Source organism: Rhipicephalus sanguineus, chromosome 2, assembly GCF_013339695.2.
Source record: "Rhipicephalus sanguineus isolate Rsan-2018 chromosome 2, BIME_Rsan_1.4, whole genome shotgun sequence".
In the NCBI taxonomy this organism is placed as follows: Eukaryota; Metazoa; Arthropoda; class Arachnida; order Ixodida; family Ixodidae; genus Rhipicephalus; species Rhipicephalus sanguineus.
In genome coordinates, this window is record NC_051177.1 from 84,688,901 (window position 1) to 84,703,193 (window position 14,293).

Consider the following 14,293-nt stretch of genomic DNA (forward strand, 5'->3'; position numbering starts at 1 on the left):
TTTACGCAAGGCAAATGCAACTCATCTGAAGAGCACCAACACAAAAAAGACTCTTGCAAGGAGACACAAAACGGGTGCAACTGAAGATTACAGTCCTGGACTACTTTGAAGGTATTCTCTCAAGCATAGCAACCTATTACCCAGGGTAACATGCTGCCTAACATCTAGAAGGTTCTTCCTAAAGACTGAAAAGACATGAGCAGCCAGTCGCTTGAGCCTCATACCCCATGGCTTTTCCAGAACCCCCCAGCCGCTTGTCATGGTGGGGTTTTGATCATGCTTTGCACATTGGAAAATTTTTTTAGATATGATTCCTTGGGTGGAACAAGACACTTTCTGTTTTGTTTTGAAGGGAAACAGATGGGGAACATGTGAATAAAATTTATGGTTAAAGGTTCCTTTTAGAAATTTATACAGTGCGTGTCAATCTTCAAACGCGATTTTCTCAGCTTCACATTTTTTGCCAACTTGACCAGCCTTACGGATCTTTTCATTATGTTTTTGTAAGGTAATTTTGATAAATTTTATACCGTTGAATTCGTAAGAAATAGGACTGTGGAGCTATGCTATTTTTTTGTGGCTAAGATGAACATATGAAATTTTGTGAACAATAATGTGAGCTAATTGCATTTCAAGATTACACAATGTCAATACAATTGAAAGTTCTTATATGATGATATATCTCAGTGACAATATAAATAGCATAGCTCCACATGGCAGGTCTTTGGCTACAGCTGCATCTTAAACAGAACCTAAAAATACTGAGGGAAAGTGTCTTAATGACCCGTAAGAAATTACCTAATTAGATTTCACTTATGCTCTCACAATTTGATAACTAATTGAAGTACATGAAAACTAATTATATTTTTGAAAACAGGAGGAAGAAATACATATACACACCCAATTTCATTACAATATCTCCAATAATAAAACTTTTCGTTTCGAGACCAGTGTCTCCCCTTAAAGCGGTAGTCGACAGGCAGCTGCTTAATGTTCTTAAAACATCTTGGCTTCGCAGCCTTTCCTATCACCAGCAGCGGCAGCTACTCTGTGCCGGTCATGTTCGTAGCCAGAAGAACCGTCACCCGCTCTTTACTCCGTTTCCCGCCGACGCACGGGTCCCCTTTAAACACGATCGTCTTGTCAGGCAGAGCCTTATAGAACAGCGCTGTCTCGTCAGTGTTGAAAATGTTGCACGGCTCGTACGTAGAAAGGCGTGCGGAAAGTCCGGAACGCCAGGCCTGCACAACGCTTCACCGCGCACGTTGCGGAACACCAGGGGTGCTATCGCGGAACGATGCCTTATGCCATATTCTATGCTATTCTTATCATCCACCACTCGTGGCTGGCTGATCGCGTTGATAACGCGGACTGACGCGGACGGACCGTCGCCATGTTGCCTGCTGCTGATGACAGTAGCGATGCACTGCCTTTCATTGTGTATGTGCCTCCGAGATGCAAAGCTCGTTTTAAATCTCGGAGGCCATGATCCGATCTCGAAGTTGTTCAGATGCGCCGTGGATTTCGGCTGCGAATCCGAATTATATCCGAACCGCGGCCGTGGCGGTATCCGCTGCTGCTTCCCCGTCTCGACCCGACCTCGGTCGGGAGTTCGAATTAACCGAAGCGCGGTCGAATCTGTCCGAATTAATGAGAGTTCTCAGCCATAGAACAATGCACATTTTGGACGGGACCAGACGCCGCGTCCGAATTAACCGAAATTCCGAATTAACGGGGGTCGAATTAACGAGATTTTACTGTATTGATTTTCCGTTATTATAAACCGTTATATTTATTTTCCAGAGGTTCGAATAATTCAAATAGTAAAATTCTGGTGCAAATTGAATCGAATAGTAAACACTATTCGAAAAATATTCGAAAGTTCGAATATTCGCACACCCCTAGTGATTTCGCTTCGAAGCATTCGAAAAATATTTGAGAAATATTAGAAAATTATTCGATTCGATTCGCACTCAATCTTTATTATTCGAATTCGCTTCGCACCCAAAATTTTGCTATTCGCACAGCTCTACATTCCGATAGGTCGAAGTTCGCGAGGAGAATGGATTGACGCGGAGCACTTAGAAGCGCTGTAATTTGATTTTTAGAAAATTATACGAATACATTTATTTTTCGGAAGTTCGAATGCATCGAATAGCAAAATTTCGGTGCGAATCGAATAGCAAACATTATTATAAAAATAATCAAAAGTTCGAATATTCGCACACCGCTACTTATTTTAACACTTAATGTGTCATGACAAGCTAATGCATTTATCCACTGGTGCATGATTTATAAATAAGCAATGTAACAAAAAAGAAGGGAACAGTTCTTGAAATTCCACGATACCTCTCCATTCAGCCAATTGGGATCTGGTGCTGAAGGGACAAGCTTGAATGGACTCATGGGCGGTGTAGTCAAACCATCCGTCTTGTCAATGACAGCACTTTTCTCGACAGGAGTAGCAGACACTTCTTCACAGGCCAGCTTGAAGGCAGCTGAAAATAGGAACAACGCAGCCACTTTAATCGAGTTACTAAAGGATCATATACAAAGCTGTATCACAAATGTTTAGTAAAGAGTTCGTGTCAGAAATGAAAATAGGGATGGCACTCGACAAAAATCGTTCAATTTCCAGTAGTTCAAAACATCAAACTTAAATGTGATGTGATGTTTAAAAACTGACATGCAGGGCATACACTGAGTGCTGTAAAGCCGCAACCTTTGGCAAACATTGCCACGGTGGTCATGATTGTCCAATTAGCCCCTTTATTGCATGACAGCAGCAGTCCATTTTATTCAAATGAGCAGACAGGCAAAAACTGACTGATATAACTGACTGAATGATTTTAACTTCCCAGAACAGCACTGCTGCTGTTAAGGAGACTAGAGTGGTACACATAACGTTAAGGGGGGAGGTGGGGATCGAAGCTGAAATTCTTTATTTTTTGTAGTAGAACAATGAAATTTGGCATGCTTATTGGGAAGTGCACTGAATGACTATTTACAAAGTTTCATTAAGATATCTCCAGCAGTTTTGACATAATAAATTTTTACTTGAATCATTGTTGTACCAAACTTGCAGAAAGCATGACGTGACAACAAAACATTGTAAAAGCCCAAAGTTGCCCTTATATTTTAGCCATACGAATGGTTCATGCTATGACATTCTCCAAATATTTTTATTACCTCGATGTTTTTTTACACGGAATATTACATCCATGTTTGCAAATGCATTCGTTATCGTCATGTCAAATTAGCTAAAGAGTAAAAAAAAGAGAGTACTAATTAAAAAATATAGGAATGTCATAGCATTGAGAATTGACTAGGGAATACAATGCAACAGACCTCATGAAAATCCATCAAGCCATAGTCGTGCTTCGCTTTCGGCAAGCGGGACAGTCGGGTCGAAACACACTTCTGAGAAAACTGCCCTAAAGTTGCACAGCCACTACGTGTAAATCAAAATGGCCCGGGGCTGTAATATTTAGTGTCTTTGCTTGCAGGGGTTTTCTTATGTCCTTGATCTTTCATTTTTCTGCACTAAATGCTTCCTTTTTCTTTATTGGTTATTTTTGTCAGCTCTTTGAAGGTTGAGCCTTCAGGTTTAATGCCCAGACTTGTACATTACAAGTCTGTGGCATGTAAATTTAGGTGTGCTGTGGCAGTTATGGCCAAGACATTGGTGGCACAGGAATTTCTGAGTAGTACTTAATGAAGCGAGTTTGGCAGATAAAAATTCGTAAACTCCTTTACACAAGTTTATTTGTCACCCCCGCCTTGATACGCTTCATCATTCACCCGGTCGTGGTAATGGTAGTTAGCGAGGCTTTCATTATTTCAGTACATTTACAAATGCTTGCTGCGATACCATGCACGGCTTGAAGCACGCCTAAATTACATCACCACTGAGTGCTTATTTACCCGCGAAGTGCTCGGCTGCGGGGTTCGGGAAGTCTGTGCCTGATATGCTGGGTGGCGGCATTTGCTGGCAATGCGCAATATGCCAAGCCGCAGCGATGAAACATCGGCGTGCAATATGCTTGGTCTCGCATTTTGGGGCGCCGACGCGCGAAATTGTCGCAGTGCTTCGAGCAGTCGCTGTGCGACGAACTTGGGGAGATCGAGCGGCCGTGGCCGTGGGGTCCACTGCGCAGCTGCCGATGCGTCAAATGCCGATCAGAGATTCCCAGCTGCCAGCGGGCGATCTCATTAGTTGCTGTTAGCACGATTTTCTTCCCCGCAAAGTTCGAATTCGTCGGCGCCGTGAATGTAGTTAGGCCTAGCCACGACTCCGAGCAGTAAGCAAGGTCGCGGTGTGCGCTGCCGCGGTGCCCGATGTTTCAAAGTTGGCCATGTTCGATCGCGAGCACAAAAAGTCGTCCCGTGGTGGTCTTCATCACGAGATCCGAGATGCCGACGGGCAGAACTTCTAACCGCAGGTCCCAGGAGTGAACGCAATACAGGTCCGAGACATGCTTCTGCAATGTTCGCGAAGAGCGCATCGGGCATCACAGTCTGATGCACGGTCTGATGAATGAGCTTCCGGGTGCAGCTGCTAACGCGTAATTACCGTCGACCAGTGAACACAAAACGAGTGCAAACGCTTCAGTAATTAGCGTGATTTTCGACAGCCGTGACCCCGCAACGCGGAAGCCGCAGACGACGCACACCGGGAGCAACCATCGGACCAATGGCGAGGCGCGCTGGAGCATCATGGCGGCCGCAGCCAATCGGGGGCCTCGAAATGACCTTTAAACGTTTGCTTTTTGTGCGCTTGTTTTTAAATGGAGGAGCCAGCTGAGGCGGGGAATTCAAAGACGAAGAAATGCTCTTTCAGACGAGCCCTAGATCGTGGTGCTCGGTCGCGCCGTTATGAAGCTATAATTTTTTGAAAAATGCTTTCTTTTTTGTGATTCCCGCGATAATTATCGCCACCTCAGCGGGCGCAACAATTTTTAATAGCACTTCTACGTAGTTTTCAGCGAAGATATTTTGGAATTAGATAGAAAAAGGGCTACAAAAACTGAAAATGTGATTTTCAGAAAATAGATTTTTTTGCCATTTTTCGCGATTTGATCCCCGCATCCCCCCTTAAGTTATGGAACCCCAAGTTTTTCATGCAACCTATGTTAATGTGAGAATTTTTGCATTCAACCCTCTGTCACAATTCATCTGCTGCACCAGTAATCAAGCCCACAAGCTTGTTATCAAAAGAACAAGTGTTCACAGTCAACAGGCCAGCACGTTTGTCAGTAGAGAAGCAGGAACTTACAGGCAAGATCTGAGTCTGCGACTGCGGTAAAGCTTGGCAGAGGATTGCTGGCTTCGACTGCAGGACCGTCTGCGTCAAGGGCTGAGAGACCTGCAACAAAGATCAATTTGACAAAGGGGCAGCTGTAGATGACAAAACTATTGCCACTATGCAACATGAGCCAAAACCTTAATTAAAGGGGTACTGACACCTTTTTTCGAAGGCGAGTTTACTCTGCCATACAAATCTCCTGTATGCAGAGACGGCTCTGAGCAAGTGTGAAGCATATTTTAATTTGATATTAAAGTAAATTTTTCCATGGCGCACCTACTGACATCGACACTAGCTTGACGTCAGGCTACAGTACAAATTCTGGTGACTTCACGCAGCAGTCTGAGTAGTTGTGATGACATTAGGTACCAAAACTTCCAAGATGGCCACTTGTGCGTCATCAAAACTTCCAAAATAGCCGCTTGTACGTCACCAACGGAGCCACGGTGCGGAATGGCCGTGGAAACGTCACTATATATTGCGCGAGCACGTGATGAGAAGCTCATACCGTGTTGTGACGTCAGGGTACAGTAGGAACCAAAACTAGCTTTTAAAAACATAATGTAATTACTTTTTCAGGGCGCACTCACGCTTAGCACTACCTTTCCTAGGCTCTTGAGGGCTTGACCTTTCATTTGACGCAAAAGAACGACAACTGAAAATATTCGTGTCAGTACCCCTTCATGTTTGTGTTGTGCATGTGTGTTTGCACACACTTCAGCGAAAAAACACAGCTTGCTAAAAACTGCATTCTTTTTTTTTAATTGTTTATGTACTTATCCTGTTACTTTAGCCCTTTGCGACACGACAACCTCATTTGGAGGCGCGACTTACTTTTACCGCTTCTGCGCACTATTGGCAAGAAATAGACCACAAACACCGAGCCAATGGTCAATTAAGCATTCTTGTTGCCTAAAGTTCCTTTATATCACTTCTACTAGAAATGTTTTGCTAAACACGATCGCTTTGGTGAAGGCAGTACTGTGTTTAACAAAATGATGGACGTGAGGTGTTCTGGCAGGAATGTCCAAATACAGTCAACTGCTGATTTTTTGGATGCCCGATTTTTCGGACATGCTCGAAAATTCGGACGGTTTCGCGGCACCGTCACCAGCCCCATAGACGTCAATGTATTAGAACGTCCAAAATTTCGGACACTGAAGCTATTCCACGTCCGATTTTTCGAACTTTCTGCCCAAACTACAAGTACAAAAGGCATTATTTGAAGCCCCCACCTCTGCCGCGTCTATCACCTCGTAGGTTCGAACCACCACGATCGCGAGTCGGTCTGTTTGAGACAGTAGCAGAGTCCGAAAGTCAGCTTTGCTGCAATGCCGAAGTGTTATGGGGTGAAGCAGACCAGAAATTCAAAGGGGCCACTATCACGGCACCGTGCGGTGATGTTGCGCATAAGCAGCGGAAATACACGGAGGCGTGATGGTGGCAGCTGGCAAACGCGCCAGTACGGCTTAATCGCTGACAACCCTTACGATAAGCATCTTCAGTTAACTGCTCGGCAGTGCACGTGGCCGAGCGCAGTTACATGCGTACTGCACCCACTTAATAGGCGAGAACCCAAATGCGCCGCATAGACGCGTTGCCTTCACGGACGAAACCAGCTCGCCAATGCCGCACCCGTGTGCGGTGAGGAACTAAGTGCGCATCGCGAACCCTTTCATGATAAATGCATGCATACGATGCAGCAACAGTAAAGTGACAGCGTCAGCTTAGTTGGCGATGTGCTGCACACAACTAGAAGCGATCGGCTTGACACGGCAGCAAATGCTGCGTATCGGCGGCGATTCGGCGATGTGTGTGCGCATCGTTTACATGCGCACACGCATCAAGGAAAGCCGTACGAGTCGTCCGCTCTTCCACCACAGTCTTTGTGTTCCGCGTCATCGTTTACAAACGCTTCATGCGAGATAGCCGTAGTCTATTCCGTGCTTTGCTGTTATCAGAAGCGCTCATCACGAGATGCAAAAGTGGCAGTTGGCATGTACGTAGTTAAGCGGGGTACGTGGCAGGTACCGACTGTATTTGCAAGAGCCTGGGCGCGCACCAAAATGCCTGGTAATTGTACTGGGAGGCATTAAAGCTATTTCGGACGTGGCAGTGGCGATTTGACCGCTTGAGCAGAATAAAAAAGCATGAATTTGTTTTTTCGGACTGCCCGATTTTTCAGACGATTTCGTGGTCCCTAGAGAGTCCGAAAAATTAGACGTTGACTGTATCTTAATACAAAAGTGTTTTAAACCGGGGTCCACCACGGCTCCACTGACGTATTTCCGTCACGAATATGACACTATGAAATATACACTAACAGATGGCAAAGAAAGAAAACCAGAAGAAAAAGTTCCGTTGCCAGGAGTCAAACCTGCGACCCCTTGCTCTGCAGCACGCAGCGCAAACCGACTCGGCCACAGATGGCATGTTCTTCAGCATACCAACAGTTAGCTATTTATACACACAATTTACCGTTGGCAGTTCTCGGAGGTCGGTGGTACTTCAGCGTCTTTTTGTTATCACTAGCGAGATGGTGTGAAGAGCTTGAAGGGCGCGCTTTAAAGGTCGTCGCCCCGCGTGTTGGGATGCACGCGCACCTCCACAGGGAGTGGTCGCTCGTGCGCACGCTTATCTCGCAGTTTTGTGCATCTTGTGCTCTCACCGCAAGTTTTCGCTGAAGTTACAGAGAGCACGAAGGTCACTTCGCTCACTGCAGCGGCTGCTTTTGCAAAAGGAGCGCGCTGCTCACACACACAAATAAGTTACAACTGCGACAATTAGTTCCCGCTCATCCTGTGTATACTTGTGCATTCGTTTCGTGCGTCCTCCTTTGTGTTTGAGCAGCGAACTTTAACTGTCGAGCTGTGACAGTTGTTAGTTCGCGTTCATCCTGTGTATGTTCTTTCTGTGCGTCCTTTCTGCTCAAGCGGCGTGTTGCGAGTTTCAAGCTGCTTGCCGTTCTTCGCGTGACATTACAATTTGTCAGAATTTGTGTCTGGTGTCTTGACTTCTCTCTTGTGTCCGTGTTCGCATGCCCTGTCTCTTTAACATGAGTATAATTTGTCGCTATAGCATTCATTCTTTTGCCATTTTGTCAAAACAATCCACAACGAACGCTCAACTACATCTGTGAAGACATGTTTCACTTTCGTGTTATAATGATTCCTGTGACAGAGGGATCAGCCATGTTTTTTTTTTAACCTTTTTAAGAATGCTCGCTGCCAGCAGATAACTACTGCAAGTAATTTGAGTGGGTCACTGAATTCGGTTTATGAAGAAAAATAGCATGACGGCCTGTACAATACTTAAATAATTATTTACATTGTAATTACAATTAATTGCTGTAAAATACACTGTAATTTATTCTAACACTTCCACTTGCTTTGAATTAGGTCTCCGGAATCTTGGCATCAAAATATGTAAATTTCATGCACTCATAGACGGTCTTAATAATGCATGTTGCAAAGGGTTAATGTCACCATGGTACATATACAAAAAAAATCTGCAACCCTTGGTGAACATGTTGAACATAAACCTGTGCAGCTGTTAAACACTGTTGCCTTGAGCACTTCAGCAAACTGTTGTTCTCACACACAGTAAAGCAGATGGCCCTGAGTATCGTTAAAAAAGCTTTCCTACTCTTTTGTTTAGTTTTTTAAAATCCTTAATTATTACCTTGGCACAATCGCACCAGTTTACCTCGTTCAGTTATGCACCAACTTGCCGAACATACTACAGTAGAACCCCGCTGTTACGTTCCTCACTGCTGCGTTTTCCCGGCTGTTACGTCGTTTTCCGCCGGTCCCGGCATAGCTCCCATAGGATACAATGTATTGGGAACCCCGCTGTTACGTCGTAACTGTCGGACCGTTCCCGTATGATACGTCGCGAAGTGCGCCCGGAGCCAACCGAGTGACTACCAAAGAGAGCGGCCATGGCGCATTTTCACGCAGCTTGGCCTCGTTTGACCGTAATATTAGCCGCATGAGAGGCGCAAGCAACAGAATCTTTCAATTGATGCAAACAAAAGCATGGCCTTCGAGATTGGCATTTACTATTGACAAAAGCATAGCCTCTGAGATTTGCATTGCACAAACATGGCGTGTATGACGTAATTGCTTGCGAAAGCAAGGCCTTCGAGATTGGCATTCACTTCTGCCATTGTGTTGGCGTAGACTCATCATCATCGTTATTTGTCAGAGAATGGGAGGAGTTCGAGCTGGTTGGAGCTCGCATGGTCGTGCGTGCGGTTCGCGGCCGGACTCGCCGCGCCGGTCGTGATTGCGTGTGCTTAGTTTTTTCATGCCTACAGCTGTTGGTGTTAAAAAAATCACATACGTTGATTACATTTCTGTGGATAAGGCCGTCCTAAGCTCCGCGTTTCTATTCATCGACTAGATCGCGGCTGAGCGCGCCAATTTTCGTGCTGCTCGTAAGAATTGAAATAAAATTCTGTACCACTAAATATTTTGCCGTTTTTCCTGTTTTTCGGCTCTTACGTTTCCCGTCTCTTACGTTTATTTCCTACGGTCCCTTCAAAAACGTATCAGCGGGGTTCTACTGTAGTACTCTTTCAAAATTCTCACCATTGTGCTCATTACGAAAACCTCAAAAACACAACTGTTTAACAAGATTGCATCAACCATCATGACTACTCACTGCCTGCATAAGAGTGAAACTTCCTTCAACAATGCTACTACTGCTCCATAATGCTTTGTAAAAAAGTGTACGACTATAACAAAAAAAAACAAAAAGCTGACTACCATGTCTAGGTTCAGTAAGCGTAACCAACATCAAATCAACGTTGGGAGCCACTGCAAACAGCACCGTAAATTGGTGCAATTAGGTTCAAGCGAGTCCCATTGGTACTCTGTTTGGGGACCGAATTTTAAATTTAATACACCATGCGAACCTACCTTTATTTATGTTCATTATATACACTGTGGTGCCCCCCACTTGAGAGTCATCGAGTCATCAGATACTGCAATAACTAGAACAATATCTCTCCATGCTCAATTAGAAGCAAGATACTAGGTCTGCTTTAATCTCTGGTTCAAGTAAGAAAAAAATCTGCTCACAAACATACCAGAGAGCTCTGATCCCAAGCTTGGTAGACTGGTGGCATCTCCCAAAATCTGTGCAGTTGTGCCTTCTGATGGAAGACCTGTAAGAAAAGATGCGCTCATAAAAGTACTACCTTATCTAACTTTTTCTTTTTTCAAAAGCCGTTTTCTTGAGACACTCAGAGTGCACGAACAGATACTACAGCACAGCCTGTTAGCGTTTCATTCGTGGGTGTTTTGTCTACTACTTGCTGCGCTGCATGATAAGCGCAAGATCAGGAGAAATGTGCGACACTTAAACAGTTGAGAGAACCAAACCATACGAGGCCGAAAATTGCTGAGCTTGAGAAGCATGCGCAGCTACACGTGGAAGTCATGCAAGTTGCGTTTCAATATAGTGTTCAGTGCAAATGTCAATGTGCATAAAGTTTTATTGACTTCATCAGTAGTCATATGATCAATGTTCACAAATCAGGACAAAATAACATTGTACCTGGCAAGCATGAGGAACACTGCAGACAGCACGCTAATGCTTATGCCATTTTAATTATAAGAAGATGTCCTAGAACTAGTACCAAATAATATACATTAAATTTTATTTCTGAAGCACTGCTATTGAGGTTAGACACTGTGACGTAGTGAGGCAGCTTCATCAAACGCACTTGCTGGCTAGCGCATTCCACTGCAAGTGTCATTCAACCTTTCAGTGTGACAACTTATGCTTTACACTAACTGCAAAGTACATTCTTGAAAGGTGGCACTAAATTTAACCTAAGAGGCAGAAGATGAAGAGGCAGTTGTATAATTCAAAAAGCCCAGAAGTATAACAATGCTCAAGGAATGGCACAGTGCAGAGGGGCTGTAAAACAGGACAGCAGTTTAAAAGGCTACTGACATGAATTTGAGGAATTTTCGCACCGGTGCTTAAAAAAATACACTGGTGCTAAGAATCCTAAAGCGGGTATCGTGGTGCCTCGAAACACAGTGAATATTTTTTTAATACTGTTTCAATCACATGGGGGTGCTTTTACAATGAAGTGTCAACACAGTCTGACACAGGTCTAAGACACATGGCGACAGCAACTTGTGACACACTAGCACCAGCACTGTTGTCTGCCTACAGTTGCACACGATGCATGTAAGCAACGATGAATGAATTGCCGTCCAAGCTAAAATATTTTATACGTGTTTCCTGGCACCAGTGTGTGGAGGGCATTAACACTGCCCGCCAAGGAAACGAAAAATGACCCTTTTGCGAAGCTTTGAAATGGAGCCAGCACTTTTTTACGTAACTATGTAAGGGAAACACTATTTCACTGTGGCAAAAATAAATAAAAAAACAAGCTAATCCTTTTTTCACGGCACTGCTTCAACATCACTACACTTTGACCTTAGTCAAAAGGCCGAGAACATCATCAGTTTATCATACTCACTTTCAGGTAAGGAAATGTCAAGTAAAGATGAAATGTTTGGTGGTGAAAGGGGCTGAACTCTGACTGGTGAAGCAGCAGCAGCAGCAGCAGCAACAGAAGCAACATCCAATGCATCGCCAGCGAGGGTCTAAACATTGCAAAACACAGATTACTGGTTTTAGAAGTGGCGCACACTACAGTGACACTCGATGCATAGCATCAGTACTTGTACACATGTTGCTTGAAAACATGCACAATACAAGTAATAATTTTCATTTAAAATGCACTATCTGATGGCCACCATGTGGAAAACTGATAAGAGGAAGCATTAATACAAAAGAGACAGGCTCTCTATCCATGACTGATTGCCTCCCTGGTTACCTGACCTTCTGCCACCCAAATTGCCATGAACTTGCCACCCAACTGCGTTCAATGATAATTGAGCCAAACACTTCACTACTATGAATACTAGAGCTGCACCAATAGCAAAATTTTGGGTGCGAAGCGAATTTGAATAATAAAATTTGTGTGTGAATCGATTAGAATAATTTTCTAGTATTTTTCTAATACCTCGAAGCGAAATTACAGAAGAAAAAGTTGCTGTGAATCCCTAAGTATATTCTTACGAGATAGGAGCCTTATGAAAGCACTTCTTTTGGCTAGACTGGTGAAGCACTGGAGGGATGTTCCTAAGTCGCGTTCCCTATATGTCTTGTAAAGAATGAGAAAGTGCAGAGGCCGAATTGTCTTTATTTACATGACTTCATACAACCAAAGTGGTGTCGACAACACTTTACAAGTTGGCGCCAGCATCAATGCTGTTGGGAGAGGTCACGGGTTTTCTGCGCACCGCTTTTCCGGATGCCGGACGAGTGTGTGCTTTCGCAAATCTGGCCACAGTCAAACCTTGTTACAACGAACACCACATTGACGAACATTTCAAATTAACGAACTTTTAATAAATCCCGTGCCGACTGCTTATAGTTTCAATGTAAAAATATTTCACTACCACGAACTTCAGAATAACAAACATTTCAGAATAACGATCATTATTTAATTCCCGTGTAATCTTAACAGCACCTCAGTACTACAAACTTATATCCTGAAATGCGAGGATTCCTAGATTTCAGTGTATCGGTCATGGCAGTCGGAGCTGTAAGGTAGCAGAGGACGCAGCGCGAGGAGCGGACACCCTCCCCCAAAAACCTGAGATGGCGCGGAAGGAGAAAGACGCGGGCGGAGAACTTTTTTTTCCCCTCCATCGCGGAGGCGACAACGCATCAGGTTTTGTAAAAGCCCAACCGCATGCATTGCACATGACTTTCGAGCGAAGGCAACTGCGACAAATGGGCTCCGTTGCACTGTCGCGACAGGAGCATCCACATGTTTGCGACAAAGTGTCACGGTTGCTCGATTGAAAACTATTGTGTGCACGCAGGCAAATTATGAAAAAGAATTACAGAGTAGATGAATGACAACATGTCAAATTTATTATTGTCTTGTTTGAGATAAGGATGCCATAAAAGCGTTTTGTGACTTTCTTTTTTCGCAATCTTATGTTTAACCGCGACAGTAGTATCTGCTGTGATCCCATGGGGTGCCCGGAAGCGTACGCTGCCTACGCTACGTCGCACTTTGCAAACTGCGTTATGTTGGGGTTAGTCCATGAGGCGCATCTCAACAACGTTTCCTCTTGCTGTCATAGAACATTTAAGAAAAGCCACAGCGCCTCACATCATTGCTTCGCAGGGAGAAGGGCTACCTCACATTACGACGATGCTGACATTGCAGCAAGCTACCACCGAAACATCAAAACGAACCGTCGATTAAAATTAACGACAAAATACGGCCGCTGCCTCGCTCTCCGCGTGAGATGGGGCTGTAAAGAAGGTAGTCTATAACTTGCATTCCTTGAAGTACACGCCGATTCGAAGCATCACGAGGGCATCACGATTGGAAGCAACCGAAGCGAGGGTCAGAGATGCTGTCATGTTGCCGGATATCGTCATGCTCACTTCCGGGCAACAAGCGATGTTTTCTGGCTTTCCAGAAACCTGCGACGCGACAAGCGATGGCCATGGATGGCCCTCCGCGACAGCAAATCCTGTCGGCCGTCGCTCAAAACTCGCGTGCATGCAGTTGGGCCTTAAAGGATTGCAGCGATGACATGGACGAGGATGAAGATCGCAATGAGTCCGTGTCGGCCACAGATGCATCGGACTACTTGAGGAAACTCCGCATATTCATAGAAAAAAGTCACAGTTTCGCCGCAAGGGCGAAGCAATGAATGCGATAGCAAGAAATTAATGCTATACGAAGTGAGGCTCGCCAATGGATACTCTCAGTTTGAACAGCGCTCCTGTTGCAAAGGTGGCCAAAGCAGCGAAGGAAACTAGAGTGCTTCAAGTGTCGAGCTGTGACACTTGATAGTTCGCGCTCATCTTCTGTTTGTTCGTTTAGCGGTGTCCCTTGAGCTCGAGTGACTTTCGTACGCTCCGTAACATGAG

The 14,293-nt window shown here is 44.6% G+C and overlaps 1 protein-coding gene across 1 annotated transcript in view; it reads right to left on the minus strand.

The window, feature by feature from the left end:
• The window catches only part of LOC119383262 (protein cramped-like), an 83,061-nt gene that overhangs the window by 22,424 nt on the left and 46,344 nt on the right, over window positions 1-14,293 (minus strand). The window contains exons 15-18 of the mRNA XM_037651325.2: window positions 11,808-11,934; window positions 10,398-10,475; window positions 5,276-5,365; window positions 2,350-2,498 (exon numbers count right to left, since the gene is read on the minus strand). Of these exons, the coding sequence (XP_037507253.1) occupies window positions 2,350-2,498; window positions 5,276-5,365; window positions 10,398-10,475; window positions 11,808-11,934 (444 nt within the window). The remainder of the gene's footprint in view (window positions 1-2,349; window positions 2,499-5,275; window positions 5,366-10,397; window positions 10,476-11,807; window positions 11,935-14,293) is intronic.